Genomic DNA, 22629 nt, shown 5'->3' on the forward strand with positions numbered 1-22629 from the left:
ACTCTTAGTGATGTCTTCTGAAATATACTATAATAATAATAGATAACATTATGGAGACCTTAGCATGTGCCAGACGTTTTCTAGGAGTTTTAGGTCTATTCGCCAGCTATTCAATACAATAAAGTCACAATAACCACAAGAAATGGTTATAGCCTATTCCTGACCTTATTTTGTGGATAACAGTCATCCTCGAATCTTCTCTTTTGCTTAAACACTTTATTCAATCCCCCAGCAGCAAATCCTATTGGCTCTATGTTCAACATACATCACAGAATCTATCATTTTCCATCAACGCAACTGCAACTAACCTAACAAAGCCGTCACAATCTCCTTGCCTAGATTATTGCAAAAGCCTCCTAATTTCCCTGCGTGCATCTGTACCTCACTACGGTCTCTTCTCAACGCGAGAACAAGCCTTTTAAAACATGATCAGATTATGTCGTGCCTCTACTCCAAAGCCTAGGATGGCTTCTCACCTTACCCAGAGAAAACTCAAAGTCCTTTCAATTGTCTACAAAGTCCCACTTCACTGGCTTTCCAACTTGGTTGTATATTGGATGCAACTGAGGGAACTGAAAACAAATATTGATGCAAGTGTCCCACCCCAGGAGATTCTGACTTAATTCATCTGGGGTGCACGCCTGGAATTTGGGATTGTATAAAGCGCTCAATTGAATGATTATAATGTGCAGCCAAGGTTGAGAACCATTTCTCTCTAAGATTTGATCCTCTTTCTGCCTTCATCCACTCTCTGACTTCAGCTTTTACCATCTTTCCCCTTACATACTCTCTTCTAGCCATAATAATAGGGCGATTAATAGATTTTATCATCTCTACTGTAGAGTGAAAGGGTCACTGTTATAATTATGAAGAGACAATAGGCATGAATCAGAATCATAGTAGGAAAAACAAGCTTATAGTCATTGAGCTTAAAGACGTAATTTGCAGTTGAAAAGGAATAAAATGTTCCTACCTCAGGGCATTGGCGATTTTTGATTTTACTCTCTGGATTATTTTCCCCCAGTTCCCTTACTCCCTTGGAGTTCCCTTACCTTCTTCTGATTTTTACTCACATGTAGTTTTTCAGTGACACCTTCCCTGTCCACTCGATTTAATACTGAAAGTCAGTCTCACTCATAACTTCACTTGTGTTTCACTTTTCTCCCAGTTTTATTTTTCTCCAGTATCTGATGTACCATATATTTTGCCAAATCCTTTATTTTTCTTCCCACTAGATTTTTAATTTCTGTTTTGTGTGCTTCTGAAGTCCAAGATCTGGAATAGTGCCTGGCCTACTATAGTCTGTCAACATATACTTGTGCAAAAAAAAAAAAAAAAGAATGATTTATCAGCTATTTTAACATTAGGCAAGCTACGTAATTTGCTTTGCCCCAGTTTCCTCATTGGTAAAATGGGGATAATAGTAACACCTATCTCATAAATGCATGAGATTGGAATAATGCCTGAGTCAGAGAGAGCACATATAAATGTTAGCTACATTAGTTAATTAAAGACATTTATCTTTATTTTTACTTTAGCTACCGACTCCTAGACCACACCTGGAAACTGTCATCCCTGAAATTTCTTATTCAGAAATCTTAGATATCAATATAGTGTGTTGGTAAACTGGCTCTCTGGAGGAAAACAAAACAAAAAAGCTCTGATTTGTAATATTTGCCAATTTCTGTAATGTAAATCTTTCAGTCATAGCTAATTTCAAGTGATGACCGTTTAACAACCCACTCCCCAAATTCCTGACTATTTATTTAATCATCTCTTACAAGTTGGTATAAGCTGACTCTAACAACCACTGTCAATATTCTACTTTCTGGCCACATTCTTTTTTTCCTTAGCTCTCTCACCTAAACAAACAATTATACTTCCTCTTCTACCTAATAAAGACTTCCAGCCCATAAAATTTCTATTTATTTCTAGCCTAGCAGCCTCTTTATTGCCTTCATTTTCTAACCTGCTTTTACTGGTTGCTTACCTCAACTACCATCCCCAATTCCCATTTTTTTTCTGTTGTACCTGCTCTTCAAACAATAGCCTCTATTATTTCCATTCTACATTGGCCAGAGCAAGGGTTGGGGTGGGAGGTCAGAGGGAGGCGGGTAGGGGGCAGGTGGTGAACTGTTCCTGCAGGAAATCACAGAAGCATGCATGCCACTGTCAAAACACAGTCATGTTCTCCACCATCACCTGGATGTCAGCATGACTAGTTAATCATCTCATTTTCTCCAAGACCAAAGATGGAGAGTGGCAGGAGTGGAGGCAGAGTGTGTGTAACTAACACAATCACTGGGTTAGCATGACCCAAATTAAACTCACCATCTTCTCCCACTACCAGCCCATCCCCTTCCTCCTTTTCTGTATCTTTATTGCAGTTGGTGGCACCACCTTCCCCACATTCCTCCTACTCCCAACTGTCCTTCTCTGAGCGTGGTTTTGGCTATGGTTCCCTTTACTCAGCCTCATTCTGTTTGCTTTTTGTCTTTGTTCATTTCTCCAATTTTTTCTTGTTATTATTTCTGGATGACACTCTTGCTTGCTTGTTCATGTGACTGTATGCTATAAACAGTGTATATATATCTTTTCTCTCATGTCAAAAGTTTTTAGGTGGGAGCAGGAGGCTGCAGCCTGAACACAATATACCATCTTGAGCTGAAACCAGTGGTGTTATATTCTCCTATAACTGAATTTGTGATTTGATAAACAAATCCACACTCAACAAATGTTATAAGATAAAGGATTAATATTTTGTGGTTGATATATGATATCTCAAAATTTTCAAGTATTTTATAAGTATTTGTATTTTGATTGCTAGTTAATGTTGCTGTAAACATGGAGGTCCAAAGACTGAGGGAAAAAGAGTTGCCAGGTAAGTGCCACAAAGTATTTATGAAATCCATATGAATAGCTGGAGAGAGACTGTTCAGGGAAGATAGTCAAACTTGCACTTAATTCATACTAGTGTATTTCCTTGGAAAAGTTAGGAAAACTTGAATATTAGTGAGGTCATACTTAGTGGGCAGCCAGGCTGATGCTCTGCTTGCTAAGTCAGAATGCATTTTATTTTAAAATTTAAAACACACACATACATATGCACCCACACCCCTTTTGCACAGGTATGTGTATGCATGTGCGCGTGCACACACACACATACACACACACATAAACGTACTCACTTAACCACACTACCCCCTGCTAATATATATCTGGAGGAATGTCCACAAGGATCCAAACAGTAGATTTATGACTTTGGTGCAATATCACAGCCAGCAAGCTACTGCCACTAGATTGTAATCTTGTACTTAGTTTGCTACCAGTCTTTCATATAAAACAGTGAATTGAAGTGAGTTTCAAACAGTGTGGGAGACCAAAGGGAAATCTTTTCTACCCCCAGCAAGCACAGAATGCTATTAATGAGCCATGGATGGCTCCCCCACTACGCTGTGCACTTAGCCACTTCCTTCTCTCTGTGCTCACAGAAGCTGTGATTATCAAATTCTAAAGCAGTAGTTTGAAAAATGACTTCGCTTTTGAGAGTTTGTTGGAGATATATATATAATTTCTGCTTGCCATAGGGAATTGAGTGTCTGCTATTGACATAAAGTTTATAAAGCACTTTGAGCTACTGGGATAAAAGAGATATGATTACAAAGCAGGGTAAGAATATTAAAGGAAAGTGAAAAGGGAGTATTGGCCTTATGTTTTTTTCCACTCATCCATATGATTTTTATTTTAATAGAAATTCTATGTGCAGAGGGGGCTCAAGACCATATGGGGAGATGGCAATGGGCTTAAAAGAAGAAGCAATAAGTAATTTAATAAAAAGATAGAATTCACAGTATATGAGAATATGGCTTTTTGCTTCAGAGATGAGTATGAATCCTCACTCTACCCCTTAACAGTAAGTATATCAGGCATTATTCTATATGCTTTACAGTAATCAACTCAACTAACCATTATAACAATTGTATCAGGTAGATTCTGTTAATATTTCCATTTTATATATGAGTAAACAGAGGCATGGAGAAGTTAGTCACTTGCTCAAGTCACAAGGTCACATAGCCAAGTGGCAGAGCCAAGATGAACTGAGATAATATATGTTAAGGTTCTCATAGGATTAGTAATGGTAGCCACAATTATTTGAACATTTACTCTTTTCCAGACTGCATTGGGTCTTACCTACACGGTACATAAGGGCTGAAAAATATTAGTTTTTAAATTTTAAATGATGAAATATACCACTTTTAAACATGTAGTAGGATGTTTACAAGTAAATATTTTATTTATAACATATTATCTTTCCCTTATAATGTATTTTAATTAATTCATGGTTTATCTCTTAGCAGGCTAAAAAATATATCTGAAGCTAATATTTCTCTCCTAATTTGCTTAAGGAAGTCATTTGGTCCAATTTTCAGCAGCAGTTTAGATGAGTATCTGTTACATTATTTGCCATTATATTCAGCCCTAGGATATAGTTGATAAAAAAATCCTATCACAAGTATCATTAGAAAATAAGTCATTTTGATATGTATCAGATAAAAATGAGGTTTTGGATAACCATAATGGAAGCGTGTAAGTATATATGCATTTCAAGTACCATAGGTGGTCCTGATAAATTATTGTAAAGTAATTTAGCACATTTACTGGAGAAATGTATACAAGCTATAAAATAACATTCTGAGAATGACTACAGAAAAGAACAAATAGTTCACGACCCCAAACACCTATGAATTTCATTTTGCCTTAAAGAGCATACTTGGCTGAGAGTATGCACTGTGTGAGGAGTACTGCTGTATAATGACTCAACGATTTTGCTGAATTCAGCTTCTGGCATTGAATCTGCACATCAAGTCCAGTTACAGTGTAAATATATTATTGTTGCTAATACTGAGAGCAGTTGGAAGAAGAGGGCATGGAATCAAGAAAAATACATGAAAATGAGATCAAGAGAGAGAGTAGATGCACATAGCACTTGTCCAAATAACACTGAACAAAAAATGAAGTGAAGAAAGAATGCTTGAGATTGTTTATTCACATAGAAATGAAGAAAAACAATATAACACATTTCAAATAGCAAAAGTCCACTCATTATATAAGTAAGAAAATTGGCGATGTTTCTGTAGATAAATATATATAAAAGAAAAGAGTGACATGCAAATATGTGACCTATGCTGGGGATAAAAATATTTACTCTATTGATTATTTTTTATATTTCTTTTTTTTAAACTATCAATGAATATTTTTGAAGCAAATTGTAGCTTTTTAAATATTAAAGTTATTACACATACATTTTGAAATATAACTTCATGCTGCCCTCTCAGCTATGTTATCCTGTACCATGATATAAAACAAATAATTTTTTAATACACCATATTTTAAAGGATAAGTCACTCAAAAAAGAATGCTTTAAAATTTTTTCTAAAACAAATCTGTGCCAAAGTTTCATTCTTTCTCCTTCTATTTTCTGAATAGTTAGCCAAATGATCTTAAGAGGGATAAAGCTGATAAAATCCATTTTCTGATATGAACTCGAATCATTATTGGTAAATATACATCAACATAAGGGGTTCAGCATTATAGATAATGCATAAAATATCATACTGAATAGTTAAATGTGATAAAGTCGAATGAATGGCTATGAGAAGCAACTGAGGTCCATTTAATCTTTCTTTATACCATCATTTGAAATATGTATATATTTATATGGCAAGTGAATTTATAGGAGAAATCAATTATATTATTACGTGTATCTACTCCCTCTTTAGTAATACTCTAATGTATCACAGTATCAGAGAAATGCACCCTAGAGAAAATGCTGTTATTCTTCATAGAAAAATCCGTGAATAACATTATGCAAAAATTAATTTATAATGAATGATTTAAATCTAGAACTCAGAATAGCTTATTTAAATGCTATCAGAAAAGAACACCTCACCCGCAAAAAGGAGTCTAGGGATCCATTCTCCATGTATTCCACCACAATCATTACTGGTCTGCCTGCAAAAAGAGCAAGAGAACACACAAGAATTAGAGCAATTACAGAAATATGTGCTCCAGTTAGAGATTTCCAGCTGTGGCAGCTGAATTACTTGTATTTTAGTAATAGGAACCTCATTTTCCAACATGCTTCTATAAATGTACTCATGTTAAAGATAGGGATTTCTCCATTTCTTTATAGCATTATTCCCTTTGAGTTCGTAAAAAGAACATGGATTACAAGATGAATTACAAAGGAATTAAGCACTTCCTTTTCTAAAGTCCTGCAATCTCTTGTTTAGATTGCATGCTTTTGGCCCTGATCTTTTTCTTAAAAGACAGTCAACAATCTAAAGTCAGAGTTTAAGCAGTTACTGTAGCTGCTTTGGCAGTTGTGGTACAACTTCTCCTCCAGTGATGCAGTAATTATGGCTGAATTACATTAGACCGGGCATTTCTGAAATACTCCTAAGGCAAAGCAGAAGAGAGAAATTCATAAATTCTCTTTAAGAAATTATAAACCATCGGTCATAGTCTGCTTTTAAGGGCTTTTAAGTAGAAAAACGTCAGTAAATTGATGAGTGCTACAAAGTTAGTGGGATTTGTAATAGTTCTTGATCATCTCTTTGTTGGACAAAGATTAGATCAACAGAACAATAATGGCAGTACATAAAAATAAGTAACTGATTTCGTAGTCTAGTGCAGAAGCTAAAATCAGAAACTGAGCATCATTTATTTCTTTTTATCACATCTATTTGCAGTTGTTACAGTTCCCAATATACCTCTATTAGGTAGAATATTCAACATAAATAACTTTGATTTGTTTCAAAGAAAAGAATCTATTTGTTCTGCCCAATTGCCCAAGTTTAAAAGATAAACTCATTTCAGATGGAGGGAAAATGGTATTTACCTGAAATAAACATGTATGACATATTTACTTTTTACTTCTATATTCTTGCTTCTTATTGGAATTTTTAGCAATTCAATCTGGACTGTGCACAGAGTTTTTCCTCATGAGCACAAAGAAGATCTGGAAAGAAATATGTGTACCAATGATGGAAGTATTAGATCTCATATTGTAATTCATGTCCCTTTTATGAACTCAAATCCTTGAGGGTTAGAAAGGGTGACTGTGACAAATTAGTACAATGTCTGCAAATGCTAGATTTTATATTTGAATCTGTATTTTAAAGAAAGATGTGTTAAAGGTTAAATGTAGTAATAAAGCTCCCAATTTATTATGCATAGAATTAGAACCCAAAGAAGTTTTCCGTTTTGGTGAGTTTCTATAATGTTCTTTAAAGTCATTAATTTCACCCAAATACAGATAAAAAAATTTTATCAGAACATACTGAGGTCAAATGGACAGAAAGCATTACTGCAGGCAGAGATCTAGAAGTTTCAGGTTTTAAATCTGAAAGTTTGTCATGAAATCTTCTATTTGGCCATTGATTTCAGAGAGCTTGGAGCTGGGCGCCTAATGCAAATACTTGGTTAGCCACATAGCGATAATAAAAGGCCATTTTTATAGTTAAAAATAAAATTCTGAGACATATTCCAGTTTGAATGATAACAGATTATGAATGTTAAGGGGGAAATTTGGGCTATTACAAAGCATGAGTTCTTATGCTCACAATCAGAACTTTTCAATCAACGTTGACCATTGCTGTCAGAGCAACATATTTAGTTTTATGAAGATATATTTAAAATATATATATTAAAAACCCCCTGGCATTCCCTAAGAATACTAACATATTATTATTATCCCTATTACACAGATAGGAAAATGAGGGGTAGAAAATTAAACTACTTCCCAGACAGCAAGTGAGTGGCAGTATCAGGCATCTGTCTCAGAGCTTAAGCTCTTAACCTTTATGCCACAGGTGCCTCTCAGGCACGATTTATAGACTGGAGTGTAAGGCCCATCCTGTCAGTCAGTCCTCCTCAGTAATGGACCTCTCATCTCTCCTAAGTAGCCTTATCTACTGCCCCATCAATTGTCATTATCGCCTATATTTGTTCAGTCCTGTCTCTTTCTGACTTTCCTTTCAGTATTCCCCTACCAGGATTATCTCCCAACTTGCTTCTCTCCCTAAAAACAACCTATACCTCCCCAGAAAGTATACACTCACCTCTTCCTTGAAATTCTCCCCCCGAGACATTTCCTATAGTTGCATTCCCAATATATCTATTGTCTGCATTACAAACTGTGTGCCTGATTTTGTACTGAGTTGTTTTTCTTTCTCAACTCCCTGCGGATGCTTTGTATCCCCATTCACTGGGTTTCTCAAGGTCACCTCCCACAGAGCTGAGCAGAGTAGGTGCTTCATGGAAACAAGTTGATTTTTCTCATCAATTTCACAAATCCTAAGAGAGTAACACTGAACTATTTCAGCAAGACTCTGATCTATGTAAATACAAAGTACTTTAAGATTAGTTCTATCTATAACTCCTTGGGAGACACTTTATACAATCTTAAAATTCATCAGTGACAAGTTTCATCTTCTCATTAAAGATAATAAAGAGTCAAATGAAGACTCCCCCTGGTTTCTTGTGAATTAGAAGTTTCACACCTGAGCTCTGCATCTTTTGTATTTTGTTCAGTAGCATCAATTGAAAGCAGGTGTCATTAAATTAAGGATTTTTTTTTTTTTAGAATACCACTGGCATCTAACCTGTAATTTGTTTCTTAGTGGTTTTCTATAGGGAAGTTAGTTACACTGTGAAGATTACAAGCTTATAGTCTATGATTACATTTTAAAATCAAGAAAATAGATAAATACAAGGCAAATTATAAAAGTTAGGATGGTAGTCTTCAAATATGTAGTTAGGTGAGAGAGAACAGTGCTTTTCCTGTGTTATTTTTAAATACATAAAAATTATATATTGCGTTTACACTCCTGGAAAATATATTTGGAGGTGATTAATTCTCTTTTTTAATATTTTCTACTTCAGCTTATTTCCATTTTTATAGTTTTTTTTTTTTAGAGACTTTCTGCTGGATGTAGTGTTTTGTATTAGTTTGGAACTTTCTAAGGTGTAGTCATTAATTTCAAGAATCTACACAAACCTCAACAACCCCAAAACTCTTATCACCAATTTAAATCAATTCTAGTTTATTTAATGTTATAGTACATCTACATTTTGTCTGACAGCTAACAGAATTTGTGATGATAATTTGGATTGACGGGTTGCCTATATTTTTTCCTCCCTAATTGCAGTTCAGGACTTTTTGAGTCAGTTAATTAATCACTTTCTACTTCCCTATTTCTGCTGTGCCGAGACTTATAATTATAATCTCAAATGGGTTTGATAATAAATGAAATAATTTTCTTACCCCTCTAAGGCATTCAAAAGATAAGGATGACATAAATTTGAACAAAGTTACATATTTAATATTTATTTTTAGGCACAAGATGAGTCCTAAAATTGGAGGATTGTTTTTCTCTTAACACTGCTGCCTGGTGATTATCAGATCATGTCCTAAACAAATTCTATCCTCAGTGAGTTCAAATCCAAACTTTAAAAATTTCCCTTGAACTTATCTTTTCCTTCTATATTTCTGTTTTGGTTAAAGCATCACCATCTATCTAGTTACCCAGGTTTGAAAATCTGTGGTACTACTGGACTTCCCACTTTATCAAATTCCATTAGTGGTTTAATATTAAGTCATTAAATGGTGCTGATTCTATGCAAAATCTATTATTACCCATATTCTGCCTTTGTTTTCTTTTGCTTGTTTTGCTTGTTTACTGGTTGTACTTGTTAATGCTTGTATATCGTTATTTTAAACATTCAGTGACACAACAAATATGCATTTCTAAATGGCTACTCTGCATCAAGTACTCTTCTGGTTTCTGGAGAGACATCCTCAGTAACTACAAGACTCCTGCTCTCACAGAGTGGACACTGGAAAGGAGGACAGCCAATTACTATAAAGGGCCAATGTCCCCTCCCCTCCTTTAAAGACTGTCTTACTTATTGTATTGTTTGCTGCAGGATTAAAGTCTAAACAGCTTGGCAATTAAGTTCCTTCGCAATCTCTCCTCTACCTTTGTTTCTCTTGTCATCTTTGACTGCCCCTGTCCCCGTACCTCCTGTTTTTCAAATTCTCTAGGGGACTCATAATTCCTTAAGTATGCCTTTACTTGTACTTTCCTTCTCACTATCCCCATTTGGTAAAATCATATACTTAAAAATAAAAAAAGGAACTTAAATACCATCTTCACTGTCAATTCCCCTATGTCACTTTTTTGTTTTAGGAGGACCTGATTGTTTACTTTTGCTTCCCTTTATATCTTAAAAAATTATATAACACTTATAGTATGGCATTGATACTGACTACAGTGTGTCTGCCTCCCGCTGTAAAATGATGGACTTGTGCGTAATGCTTCTCTTTAAGTCCGCTATCTACTACAGGGTGTGGCATAGAGTAGGTATTCAATTTAATTTTTTTTGGACTGGAATGTCAGAAGGAACATACAAATAAAGATGCTTCCCAGGAATAATTGAGACCTAGAGAAGAGTTACTGAATTAAAGGACTTTAATCCTAAATTACTTGTATTATAAAATATACGGTCTTGAAGAAAAAAACAAAATTCAAATGTCAGCTCTGCTACTTATTCATTGCATGATCTTGGGAAAGTTATTTTAGCTCTTTCAGTTTCTGCATCTATAAAATGAGGATAATATTACATACTATACATAATTTTCAAAGGATTAGATGAGAAAACATAAAACTGACACAGCGTCTGGCAACAGTTGGCATTTAAAACTGTTGGTGTATGTTCACTTTCTTTCCCTTTTGGGCACAATTATCTGCTTTCCCCTTTTTATTATAATTGTCCACTATGTAGCAAAAAATAGCTCTATGAAAATGCATCATTTTCATGTTCCATTGTCGTTTGACTGTCATGAAGATTCTTTCATATCCTACAGCAAAGAAAAAAAAACTGCTGGTTACATGTTTAATATATTAAGCAGCATATTTCTGGTTTTAGCTCTGAAATCCTTGTGTCCCAGGCAAATTGGGATGGTTTATTACCTTATGCTTTGTGTGCTCAGCACAGTGCAATTAGAAGATGTAGAATTAGAGTAAGACTGCATGATATTGAACTTTTCCACTTTGGGCAGGTGACCTTTCATAACTCACTTATCACTCTGCTTCATTCTCATTTGTACACTATATACATTCCTTATTTGTATATGGAATATTATTACATAACAACACCTCCATTGCTTGAGATGAATTAAATTACGATGGAGGAGGTATTAATCTCCGTCCTCCACTGAGTGAGATGTGAGATTAACTGAAATAATGTGTTTACAACACAGAGAATAGTATCTGATACTATAAACATTGAAACATCCAATAACAGCTTAAAGAATGAATGGATAAATGCAAGTGTTATATGTTACTGTACTGACTAGACGTTGAATCCTAAGCTAAGAAGTGGTTTTCAGAGTTAAGAAGGTTCATTACTGTAAATGACTAAGGTCAATACATTTTGGAACTTTCCTGATGGTCTCAAAAGTCTATTTAAATCCTATACAACTGAAATTGATAGGTCTGAAGTTGCTTTAAAGAACAAGATGGTTTCTCCTAGAGTAGAGTTAAATAATCAAAAATGGGTATTTTCTTACTTTAAATAACATACTGTAATATACAGTGTGAGCTGGTCTTGAGTTAAGGCCGTCGGACCCAAGGCCACCATCAGAGCAATGAGATGAGTTACAGCCGTGGAACCCGAGGCCACGATCAGAGCATGTTTGTAGTATGCAGTAAATAATTGCTCCACGCATGCGTCAATTATATAAGATTTAGAACAAAGAAAATACAAGTACGCATGTGCTAGAGATACTCTGTAAGCCTAATGAACAAAGAAACTCAGACCGCGCATGTGCTGACAGAAAACAGATAAAAGCGGGACAGGTGCATCATAGGCGCACCTCCCTGTGGCAATAAAGTGGTGTTAACCCCATGGTGTCTCCGGCTGAAGTCTATCCGGCGGTACGGCAACTCCTCGTGCATTTTCTCGCTTGGGCCGCTCACCTCCTAGAACCCCATATCAGCCTCCCTCGGCTGACATACAGTTTCTTAGAAATAGCTTTTATAGGAAGTAAATTCTTATTCTTACCTAACAAGCAATCTTGTGTCTTACATACTCTATTTACAGATTTGTATCTGTATCAATATGTCTTAGGTTAATTTGGAATTGATTTCAACCTTAGAAGTATTTGAAACTCCTACATCTATATAATAACTATGTTGATTTGGTCCCATGCTTTGTCTTAATTCTTTATTTTGCTTTTTGAATTTAAAGGGATCTAAATGCCTTTGGATTAACGCTGAAGAGTATTTTTATTCTGTGATCAAACATAACTCACTTATGAGTTATGTGAGCAGAAATCAGGAGGAGTGATTTGCATTTATGAACACAGTAACATTTCTTAATCTAGATTTGTTTTCGAGTAAGTCAAAGATGTGAGGCTAACGAAATGAAACAAATTTCCTGACAGTTCCAGAAAACAGTGACATACCATCTGCATCAATTAATGTCAGTAATATTCAGTACTGTCCTTCCTTTTACTGGAAATTACCATATGGGCAAAAAGATTTCTCCTTAACTAGAAATGTCTTACTGACAATGAGAATTATTGCCAAAGATGCCTGATGTTAGATTGTGTTTTCAACGTAAGACATTAATTACACTGCAAAATTTTAATAACATAAAAAATTTTTAAGAATGATTGATTTTGTATTACATCCACATTTATAAAAGTAATATAAGATTATGATCAAATTAAAAGCAGATGCATTGAAATTAGCTGAATTATGACTTTTAGCTTTCCAATTATTATGAAAGAAATAATTGATTATATAATAATCAATAGTTTAATTACCACTAGGTAGCAATGAACAAAACACATCAGAGAATTCTCATGACTTGAAATACTGTGGAATGGCTAAGTTCAAAACCAAATTAAACTGCATGTCAAATAAATAATTTTATGTTACCTTTGTTTGAGGTTTCTTTCTGCAAAATCTGTAGTGTGGGTAATTTAAAAATAGATACTATATCTTAATCAACACATATGTAACAACAACTTAAAAAATAAGTTCTTCAATGTGCCAGACATTGTTCTAAGGGCTTTACATGGGTTTACTCATTTAATCCTCGCACCAACTCCTGTGGTGAGTATAATCGCTAGTTCAATTTAACAGATAAGATTACAGATGTACTGAGAGTTTAAGCAAATTGTCCAAGAATACACACTGAGCAACTGGCAGGGCCAGAGCTTGAAGCCAGGCAATCTGGCTCCAGAGTCTGAATGCCTGGCCATCTTGTCATACCCCCAAATAATACTTGGGTTTCCATGAGAAATTTGGAGAACAGGAAGCAATCAGTACCCCAGATCTCTGTGCCTCATCTTAAAAACACATCTTAGAGAGCCATAATGGCCTGGTGACCATGTTGCTGCCAAAGACATTTTATCCTTGAGAAGTTTTAGGATTTTAAAGCCCAATAAAGCCTTATAATAATCTATATAAACAGGAAATACGTGCTAATGAAACTTGCTGGAAAAGCCTTTAGATTTTGCTTTCTCGGAATCCCAAACCTCAGTTTATGATAATGATCTCAAGGTTCCCTTACAAAGGAATCTTTAAAGAAAGAGTCCTGAAGCTTTTGGAAGAAGCTGTCATATTTTCCAGCAATGTTTCAAGTGCTATGTTTCACTTCTAGTTTCAAAAGTGGGTTATGATTACATAAGTGATCAAATAGTCAACCTTTTGGTCTTTCGTATTATTCACTAATTAAAAGAAAATCAACAGAAAACTTAAAAATAAAACAAACCTCTGGGCAGGATATATTTAATCCTAATTACATAGGTTATTTGTGGTGAGATTTTAATTATAATGGAGGAAATACTGTCAAATGAATCATACATATGATATTAATTAACTACCAACTACCTTCCTTTTTTTCCCCCAGGAAAGTTATGACATTTTTGAAGGCTTTCTGCAACTTCACAAAAGGTTTATTTTTTTTAAAAATGTTCAGTTTTGCTAAATGCACTTTCTGTGACACCTCTGTGAATAGAAGTATGAAAAGCTAACATTGTGCCACCGGGCAACTTCCAGTGTGCTTTGTCCTACAATGTAAAAGAATGAACAGGGAGACGAGACATGTTTTATATCAGGGCTGGTCTTTCCTAGCTTACTTACGTTCTTAAGTGGCCCAGCAGCCCAGGAGGGCAAGAATGCTGCCCTGCGAGAGAGCAAGAGGCATTGAAGCAGCTCAGCTTCTTATCGTGTATCCCATTAAGTTGAAAACACACCGACACAACAATCTCAACCAACGCAAAGATTAAACACTGACTCCCATGGAGACCCAGCTCATTTAGCAAGCTGTGTAAAGTTACCCAGAATTTTTCTTTGCAAAAAGAAAATGACTCTTGGATGAATCTTTTGAAAGTGTTGCTAGTTTCTGTGAATAGGCCAAAGTAGACGGCACGATTTGCAATAATACAACATGGAGGTCTCTAGGGGGTAGACATATATTCTCGACTGAGAATTTAAACTGTCATATAAAGTTCAGATTTTTTTAAGATTCAAGCTTATTCAAGTGATATGTAGATAAAAGAAGCACTCATGCTAATAAGAAAGCACAGCTAAAGTCAGAGGCTAAAACTATTTAAGGAACCTGAAAATAGAGAATTAAAAAGAACTAGTAAAAAAAAAAATAATTGGAAATTACTTAAAGGCTCTTGAAAGATTTTTTTTCATGTCTTTCCAGCAGGAAAAAAATAGAAATTCTCTTTGTAAATGTTCAAGAGCTCCATATCAAATAAATTGTGCTTTTTTGTTTTCTTTTAAATGCACTGTCAGTCTCACACAAAGATGTTGCTGCTCACTGTGTTAGTTAAACATGACTTAACATAAAGAAACTGAGTTGTTAATAATCTGTGAAATTCTTCATTTATGAACTTCAGGATATCCAGAGATCTCCTGAAATTATATGGAATCATGTACATATATGATCAAATGTCCATTTTCTTGGAGAAGAGAGTCTTATTTTTGGCCAAGAAAAAAAAGTATAATCCATAAGGAATCTGAATCTGTGACCTATACCACAACATCAGGACTGCCTATACACAGGAGTCCTTAAACTCATAGACTGTGATAGATTAAAGTTTTTATAAACTAAATGTTATTTGAAGGCTTGAATTACACCTTCATCTGCAGGCTTTCCTCCTGAAGTCTGCAGCTGCACAAACTTTCTGGGGGAGAGATCTCTAGGCGACAGAACTGTGCAGATGAATATTGAGTAGGGCCTATTGGGGCTTGAAATCACACAGCTGACAAGGAATAAAGAAATCAGGGGTTAGGAATCCAGATGAATGTTTTACTTTTCACCATTGTTTACATTTTTGAATCATTTATTCAGGACTTTACTTTGCATATTTAATCCAGTTTATCCTATTATTATTATAATTAGTTTCTGGTTAAAGGAGGTACATACACAAATACTCATTGACACACACATCATTCAGGGTAATTGGCAACATTCTCAACTGCAGAAATACATAAAATGTACATCGTTCAATTAAAAAGTTTTTTTTCCCTGAAGATCTCTTACTTAAAAAGTGAACCATCGTCTCTTATCTTTTATGTATATTTATTACAACAATATGTGTTAAAGATAAAATAAGGCAAACTGCCATATACACCACAGAAAAAATATAAAAAGAATAATCATCTCAGAAGAACTATAGCAAGTAGAAATTCTGTCAAAAGTGGTCAATTTTTAAAGGCCCAATTGTAAATCTAAAACAAAGTTACTGACTTTTTTTAGAATGCCTGAACATATAAAGGAATGAAATGGTTTACTTTGATTTTCCTGAACTGCAGTTTGATTGTATTTAAGAGATATATATTTTTCCATTGTTGATTTCCCTTGGCATACTGAGTTCATGCCAATTTTCCTTAACTCACTGTATATTCTTTCAAAGTCTGCCACCCAGTCATATATTTGCATTACTGCTTTTCTGCAGTCCTCTATATGCATCAAAATCTGATAACATTATATTTAGTAGATTTTAGCTTCTTTGCAGCTTCAACCTTATTTTTATTTTTCCTGGCTTATTTCTAAAATCTAAACTATATGCCTTTTCAATAGAAAAACTTTTTTTTTTGACTGGATAATAGTGCCTGTGATATTTGCCCTGCCTCCATATCAGATAGGATTTCATATGAAATATGGAAAGGAAAATATTGGAAATCATTGTTAATGGACTTTGAAGACATTTTAATTTTGGCTCAGCCTTGTAAGTCCTTTGCTATAGAAATGGTCTAGTGGGATCTGTTACTGGCTTATAGAAAATTGGACTGTGAATTCATATCCTAGCATGACTAATCAGGGGACAGTAACAGGGATATGAAAAAGTCTCACTATTTGTGTATAAGGCTCATCCAGATCTCTTTCCAAGGGTAAAAAATAAACAATATTAAAATTACTATTAATCATATACTTAGTATTGCAGATCTCGTTTTTCAGTCCCCATGTATTCGCATTTCTTTTTTTTTTTTAAATTGATTCAGAACAAGCAGAGAGGAAGTCTCATGGGATTACACAGCAAAAAGGTGAAGACAGCTATTCACTTCATCTTTGCCATTTACCTTGAACTTAACACGTGGTATGCAATCAAAAGAAGCTCAGGTAAAAGTGTAACAAGAGGTGTTTTATATATATACCATTAGATTTAAAGCATAGACAGACAAACTGAGATGGTGTTTCAGAAGAACATTCTCTCAACAATTAAAGAGCTTCCAAGGTTAACCACAAAGGAAGTATTAGGAAGATCTTAGCATTGATTTTTTTTCCCCAGAATTTATTTATTTATCTATTTCTAAATCCTACATGCTGCCTTTTTCTGTGTTTTCTCTTTCAGAGACTTTGCTTATAATTGAGAAATTAGTTTTTTAGGTTAAGGCCTACATCTGAATTTGGCTTAGAATCTAATCAATATATAAGTTACTTCATTAATGAAAAATGTTACCAAGTTTCCCACAACTGACAGAAAACTTCTAGAAAGTAAGGTAGAATTCTGTTGATCTAATCATATTCAACCAAAGCTATTATTTTCTAAGTAATTTTTAGATAATGAATATGCCTTTATATAACATAAGTAAGTCTAGTTTTTAAGTAATATTTGGACCTCATGTAAATTTAAGATACCACATGATATCAGATAGTTATTGCTGTGAACTGACAGAGAAGACAGTGAATCAGTGAAACTTCCATATATTATTCCATCATTGGTGCATAATTCTATTTCACAATGACTTTATTACTCTCTTTTTATTTGTGTGTGGTAAGCATATGAAACCACTCACAATATGAAGGGGTTGGGTAGAGATGAAGTCTATCATAAGGTGAGCCACCAGTCTAACACCCTATGTCTTAGGGTCTTGGCAATTCTGAAACTAATGCTGTAGGTTTACAAATGGTTTTGAAGAGTAATAGGAATATTAAATCACTATCCTGGGAAGAACTTTTATGTGGGAAAGCTAAAACTTTCACTGGACTTCAATGCTTGAAGAATGCTCATATGTGGAATCTAAAAAACAAAAACAAACAAACAAACAAAAACAAAGCATAAATACAGGACAGAAATAGACTCATGGACAGAGAATACAGACTTGTGGTTACCAGGGGGGTAGAGGGTGGGAAGGGATAGACTGGGATTTCAAAATTGTAGAATAGATAAACAAGATTACACTGTATAGCACAGGGAAATATATACAAAAAATGTTATGATAAATCACAGAGAAAAAAAAAAGAATGTTAATTCTGAATTGGGAACCACAGAATGTTCTAATAAAATATAAACTGTTCAAGTGTGTAGGTGCCCCTTTTTGCCAGTTGTCTTAGTTCTTAAGCAAGTCACCATAAATAGGAAATGAAGAAAAGAAAAAGAAAAGAAAACTGGAGGCAATTCTGCCCTATGTATAAGCAATACCTTATGGTATATAAAATTTCTAACCCGTTTTCAGATATTGTTTGACTATAGAAATAAATTAAAGAAATAACTAGAGGAGCAAAGAGAGCAAGCTTATCAACATTTTAGAGTATGTACCTGAAAACATCTTTCTAAGAGTGACATTAGTTCTTTCAAGAGGGTAAAATTTGATTTTTATAGGGAGGAATCCAGTGGGGAAGACTAGATTTTAAAATATATAATTTCAGTTATGTCATCCTAATTTCTCATCTCTTTCCTCATCCTCTCCTCTTCTCTCCTGGGATTTTTCTTACCTCACTGGGTAACTACTACTTGAAAGGCATTGCAGTAAATATATGAATATACTTGCTATTCAACTTTCAGTCAATTATTTCCTGGTGTTTTTCTCTATTTGAAACTAAGAATAATTACCCTTTACTGTAACCTTTCTGGAAACAAGAAAGGTCATATAAACAAATGACAACCACTGCATAAATACTGATTTCAGGCTTGTCTGCTTTCCGAGTCTCATGATTCAATGATTTTCTTATTACTGAGGTTGGTATAAAAAAATACTGAAAAAAAAATTGCTCCTTGATAGCACAGTGTGACATGAATGCAAAGAAACTATTTTATACAAGACATCATTATGTATCTCATTTAAATTTGATTAAGGTAACTGGGGACTAAACAAGCATCATCATTAGAACAGATTTTGTGATTCCTTGAATGATACAGCAGATGACTTATGAGACCCTAAAAGTATTGTGACATACATACAATTGATAGAAAGGAAATTAATTTCTGCTCAATAGGCATCGTCCTTTGGCTAGCAATTTAAGGTGCCATGATACAGGTCAAGAGAGGAACTGCTTCCTGCCCCCAAACTGAAGAGTCACTCAACTATTATATGGCAAAGAACCTGCATAAGGCTTTTTTTTTTTTTTAATATGAAACAAAAAAAAGAGTCTCATGATCATTGCTTCATTTCTCTTTATACAAAATTATAAAGAGAATTCTTGGGAAACAAGCTATAGGTGAATGGAAGAGGATAAAAATTATATTTAAAATCATAGCAGTTATAACTAAAAAGTAGCAGAGAAAATGACCAGGGACCACTTATCAAAGTGATTTAAGTCAGGAAAAGTGAGATGAGTTAATTTCAGTTTGAGGGAACAGGAACAAGTTTAGACCTATAAATTTTTTATGAAGCAATTTTGTTAAACCTGATTTGTATGTAAGTCATGAAAACTGAACTGAGTTTTCTCTCCTATGAAAGCTGGAGGCAAATTTGGCTTACAGCCTAGAAGAATAGAGTGCTAGAGTGTTCTTTTACATTCCTCTCTGGAAAGTTGTTTCTATGTATGTATTACACAAACATCATCTTGCTTCTATCATTCTCAGTGGCTAAATGACAAAGGTTATCTTTTTTACCAGTGATGTTGAATAATTCAAGTCACTACTGAACTTTGTAATGTTATTTTTGCAAAATATACCTAAATCCACCAAGATTTGCCATTCAGAGTTAAGGATTAAACCATAAAACTACAAATCATTTGTTCAACTCTTTAATTCCAATCACTGAAATATTAATAATATATGTGAATGCTACATTTTTGTATTTGCAGTTAACTCTGAGAGCTCAGTTTATTAGATTTTTTATCTCCAACTTTTTGCAACACCACTATCACTGCCTCCACCGCCACCGCCGCCGCTGCTGCCACCACCGCCACCACCGCCACCACCACCACCACCACCAATAAAATTTTTGCGCAACTTATACTATTTTTGTTTCTAGGGAGAGAAAGCGTGGTATAACATTCATTAGAATTAAAACTACTAATTTTTATTTCATATAATTTTGGTTCCTACTCTGTCAGTGGCATTATTGGCCAGAAAGTTTCCAACCACTTCAGTAATTAACCCATGATAAAACCAGATGACACTGGAGCATAGTTATGGTTTGTTACTGTTTGTATGTTTTAATTCAGCAGGCAAAGGTGATTGAAAGGCAAAAGAAAAACATCAGTGTAATAACTTTAGGCTTTGATGGCATCATTTTGCCAAGAAAAATAAGAAATGTGCATGATGGCATTTTGTTTCCATTCTATTTCCTGATTTTTTCAAATGGTCCCATTATACTGCTAGCTGGGCCAGCCCTCCTCAAAATACTGGTGTCATCACCATAATTTGTAGCGTAATTACTAATTATGATAGAAACATAAGAATTATGATAAAAAAAACTCCAAGAATCAATATCCTAGTTCCATTTTCTACGACAAATGTAAAATACAAAGTAGATATGTGTGCTTCTGGTGAAAGGGAGCAAGGCAGCAGGATACTCTACAAAATGGTAAGAGTAAAACAATCTGTGACTGTAATACCACGGATAATCTACAAAATGATTTACTCAACTTCAAAATTGTACTTTAAAATGCTCAATATCTTATATTTTGTTTTTTTTCTCATTGATGAAATATGGCTTTGGTAAATTGTTATTTTTTTTAGGGAAAACTGCACATTAATTTTCTTTCTCAAAAATTTCTTCCAAACTTACTACTTTTTTTTTTCCAAATCATTTTTTTCTTAAGTGACATGGAACTTTATTTAAATCTCTATAAACTCACCCAAATATGGAATTACTTTTTCTGTGAGTAACACTCAGCTTTAAATTCTCTTTTCTAGCCAATTCCAAGTGGCAAAGTGGCTCAAATTCATCCTTGTTTTATTCTTAAGTTACAAATTTGGGACCTGAATCTCTAGTTTTTATTAATGAAAAAACTTTCCTTGAAAAAGAGGCAGCACTATGCTGACTGGGTGCCCAGTGTATAGATCCTTCATCCACTTCTTTTACATCATTTTTAAGGCTTTAGAGATCACAGATGTGGTTCCTGCATTTTAACAAGTCACTTGCATTTCTTTTCAACAATGTATTGTAGAAATATTTATTTCTGTATTGTGGGTCTATCAATTATGAGCACAGTCCTACTGCTGTATGTGGTGGCAGAAAATTTCATTTGAAATACCTACCAGCAGGTATCCTGGAGGGCAAAGATCCTCCCCCTGGCACTGGATGCGGGGCCTGGATGCTATTTAAAAACCCTGCCCTCAGGAAGCTGGGGCAAAACGTTTCCACCCCAATGGCCGGGAAGGATCCTTTCAAGAGATAAAAATTAACATTAATCATAAAGTTTTCTCTTTGGAAAAGCTGTTGATCATTTAATTGGAACAAAACCTATAATCAACAAAGACATCAAACCGTACAAGGAAGCTATAAAATTAAAAGGAATGAAATGCATTTTTATTCACAGATTTGAAAAATAAACCTAGTTTTCTGAAAAGAAAGTTACTCTTAATTAGGTACAATTAAAGAGGATTTAGAAGCATCAGAATGCTAAGATAAAATTTCTAAATCTACATTTGAGAAAGGGGATTTAATGCAAGCCACTAGTGTTTTCTATCTGCAGAATTCACGTCCACACGAGATATAGATACATAGAAAACAGCCCCAATAGGATCTGAGATCTGTGCTGCACTAGAAGGCACAGTGCTTTACTTTAGGTGTATTAATCTGAGAGTTTAAAATGAGGACAGCTTTTATACTCCCCAGTAATTATACAGGTTTTTGAAATAGTGGTAAGAAAAACAATATACACATTTCTTAATTTGCCTCACTTTTCTGTTAGGGACAAGACATGAGAGTTTGCAAAGGTAGAACCACATGCTTTTTCATTTTTAAGAAGGCTATTGAGAGGGAAGCAAGAAAAAAAAACTACTTAGATATTTATCCACAAAATTATAATATAATGAACCCTAGAATAAAAGAGTATCAGTGCTGAAAAGGACTTTGGAGATCATCCAGTCAAAAAAATCTACGTTTTACAGACCAGCAAACTGAGGCCTGGAGTAGGGAGTGATATTACATTGCTGGCAGTCTCCCAGGACAGAGTCTTTCCAACATAGGTTAAAAATAAACAATGAGCCACTTCCTATCTGAGAGATTTTGGGAGCTCTCCCCTGAATGTGAATTAGAAACTTTGCACTTTGGAATAGTGTTATTACAATTTGGAGTCTCAATGACCTGAAAGACACTAAAATCATTCAGAAGAAAATTTAATATACATGCAACATCAGTGCATGGACAGCCCTGGTAATTGATATAGTACATCTAAGTTTAAATCACAATAATACCCTGAAAGCAAGTTCCACTGATGGTTGTAAGAAATACATCTCATTCGAGACCTCTGAAACTCCCACCAGTCACAACAGTTTTCATATGTAGAGAGTTGGGATCTCTCCTCCCAAGTTCAGATTTAGCAAGTCCTGTATTTTTGAAGAGACTTCACTCTGCTCTTTGACATAAATTTCGTACCTAAAATAAGTTAAAATTTGAGGCTTCTTTGAACTTTGACCAGGGTTAAAGGGATTTGGCATACCATACCCTATACATCCTGCTTCTATGGAGAAAGTTGTTGCTAAAGAAAAAAAGCAGTATTTCCTGGATCTTCAGAGATGTTTTTATGAAAGAGCAAAGTTACAATGAATGTTTTAATGGGTGAGGGCTATACATTGTGCACTGGGTTAAAGAATACATAGAAAGAAAGTCATATACTGTGAATTAACTGGTTTTGATG

The 22629-nt window shown here is 34.5% G+C and overlaps 1 protein-coding gene across 1 annotated transcript in view; it reads right to left on the reverse strand.

The window, feature by feature from the left end:
* The window catches only part of EPHA6 (EPH receptor A6), a 724129-nt gene that overhangs the window by 103090 nt on the left and 598410 nt on the right, over positions 1-22629 (reverse strand). The window contains exons 12-13 of the mRNA XM_072966895.1: positions 21026-21151; positions 5951-6012 (exon numbers count right to left, since the gene is read on the reverse strand). Of these exons, the coding sequence (XP_072822996.1) occupies positions 5951-6012; positions 21026-21151 (188 nt within the window). The remainder of the gene's footprint in view (positions 1-5950; positions 6013-21025; positions 21152-22629) is intronic.

The sequence above is a fragment of the Vicugna pacos genome, chromosome 1, assembly GCF_048564905.1.
Source record: "Vicugna pacos chromosome 1, VicPac4, whole genome shotgun sequence".
NCBI classification, from domain to species: domain Eukaryota; kingdom Metazoa; phylum Chordata; class Mammalia; order Artiodactyla; family Camelidae; genus Vicugna; species Vicugna pacos.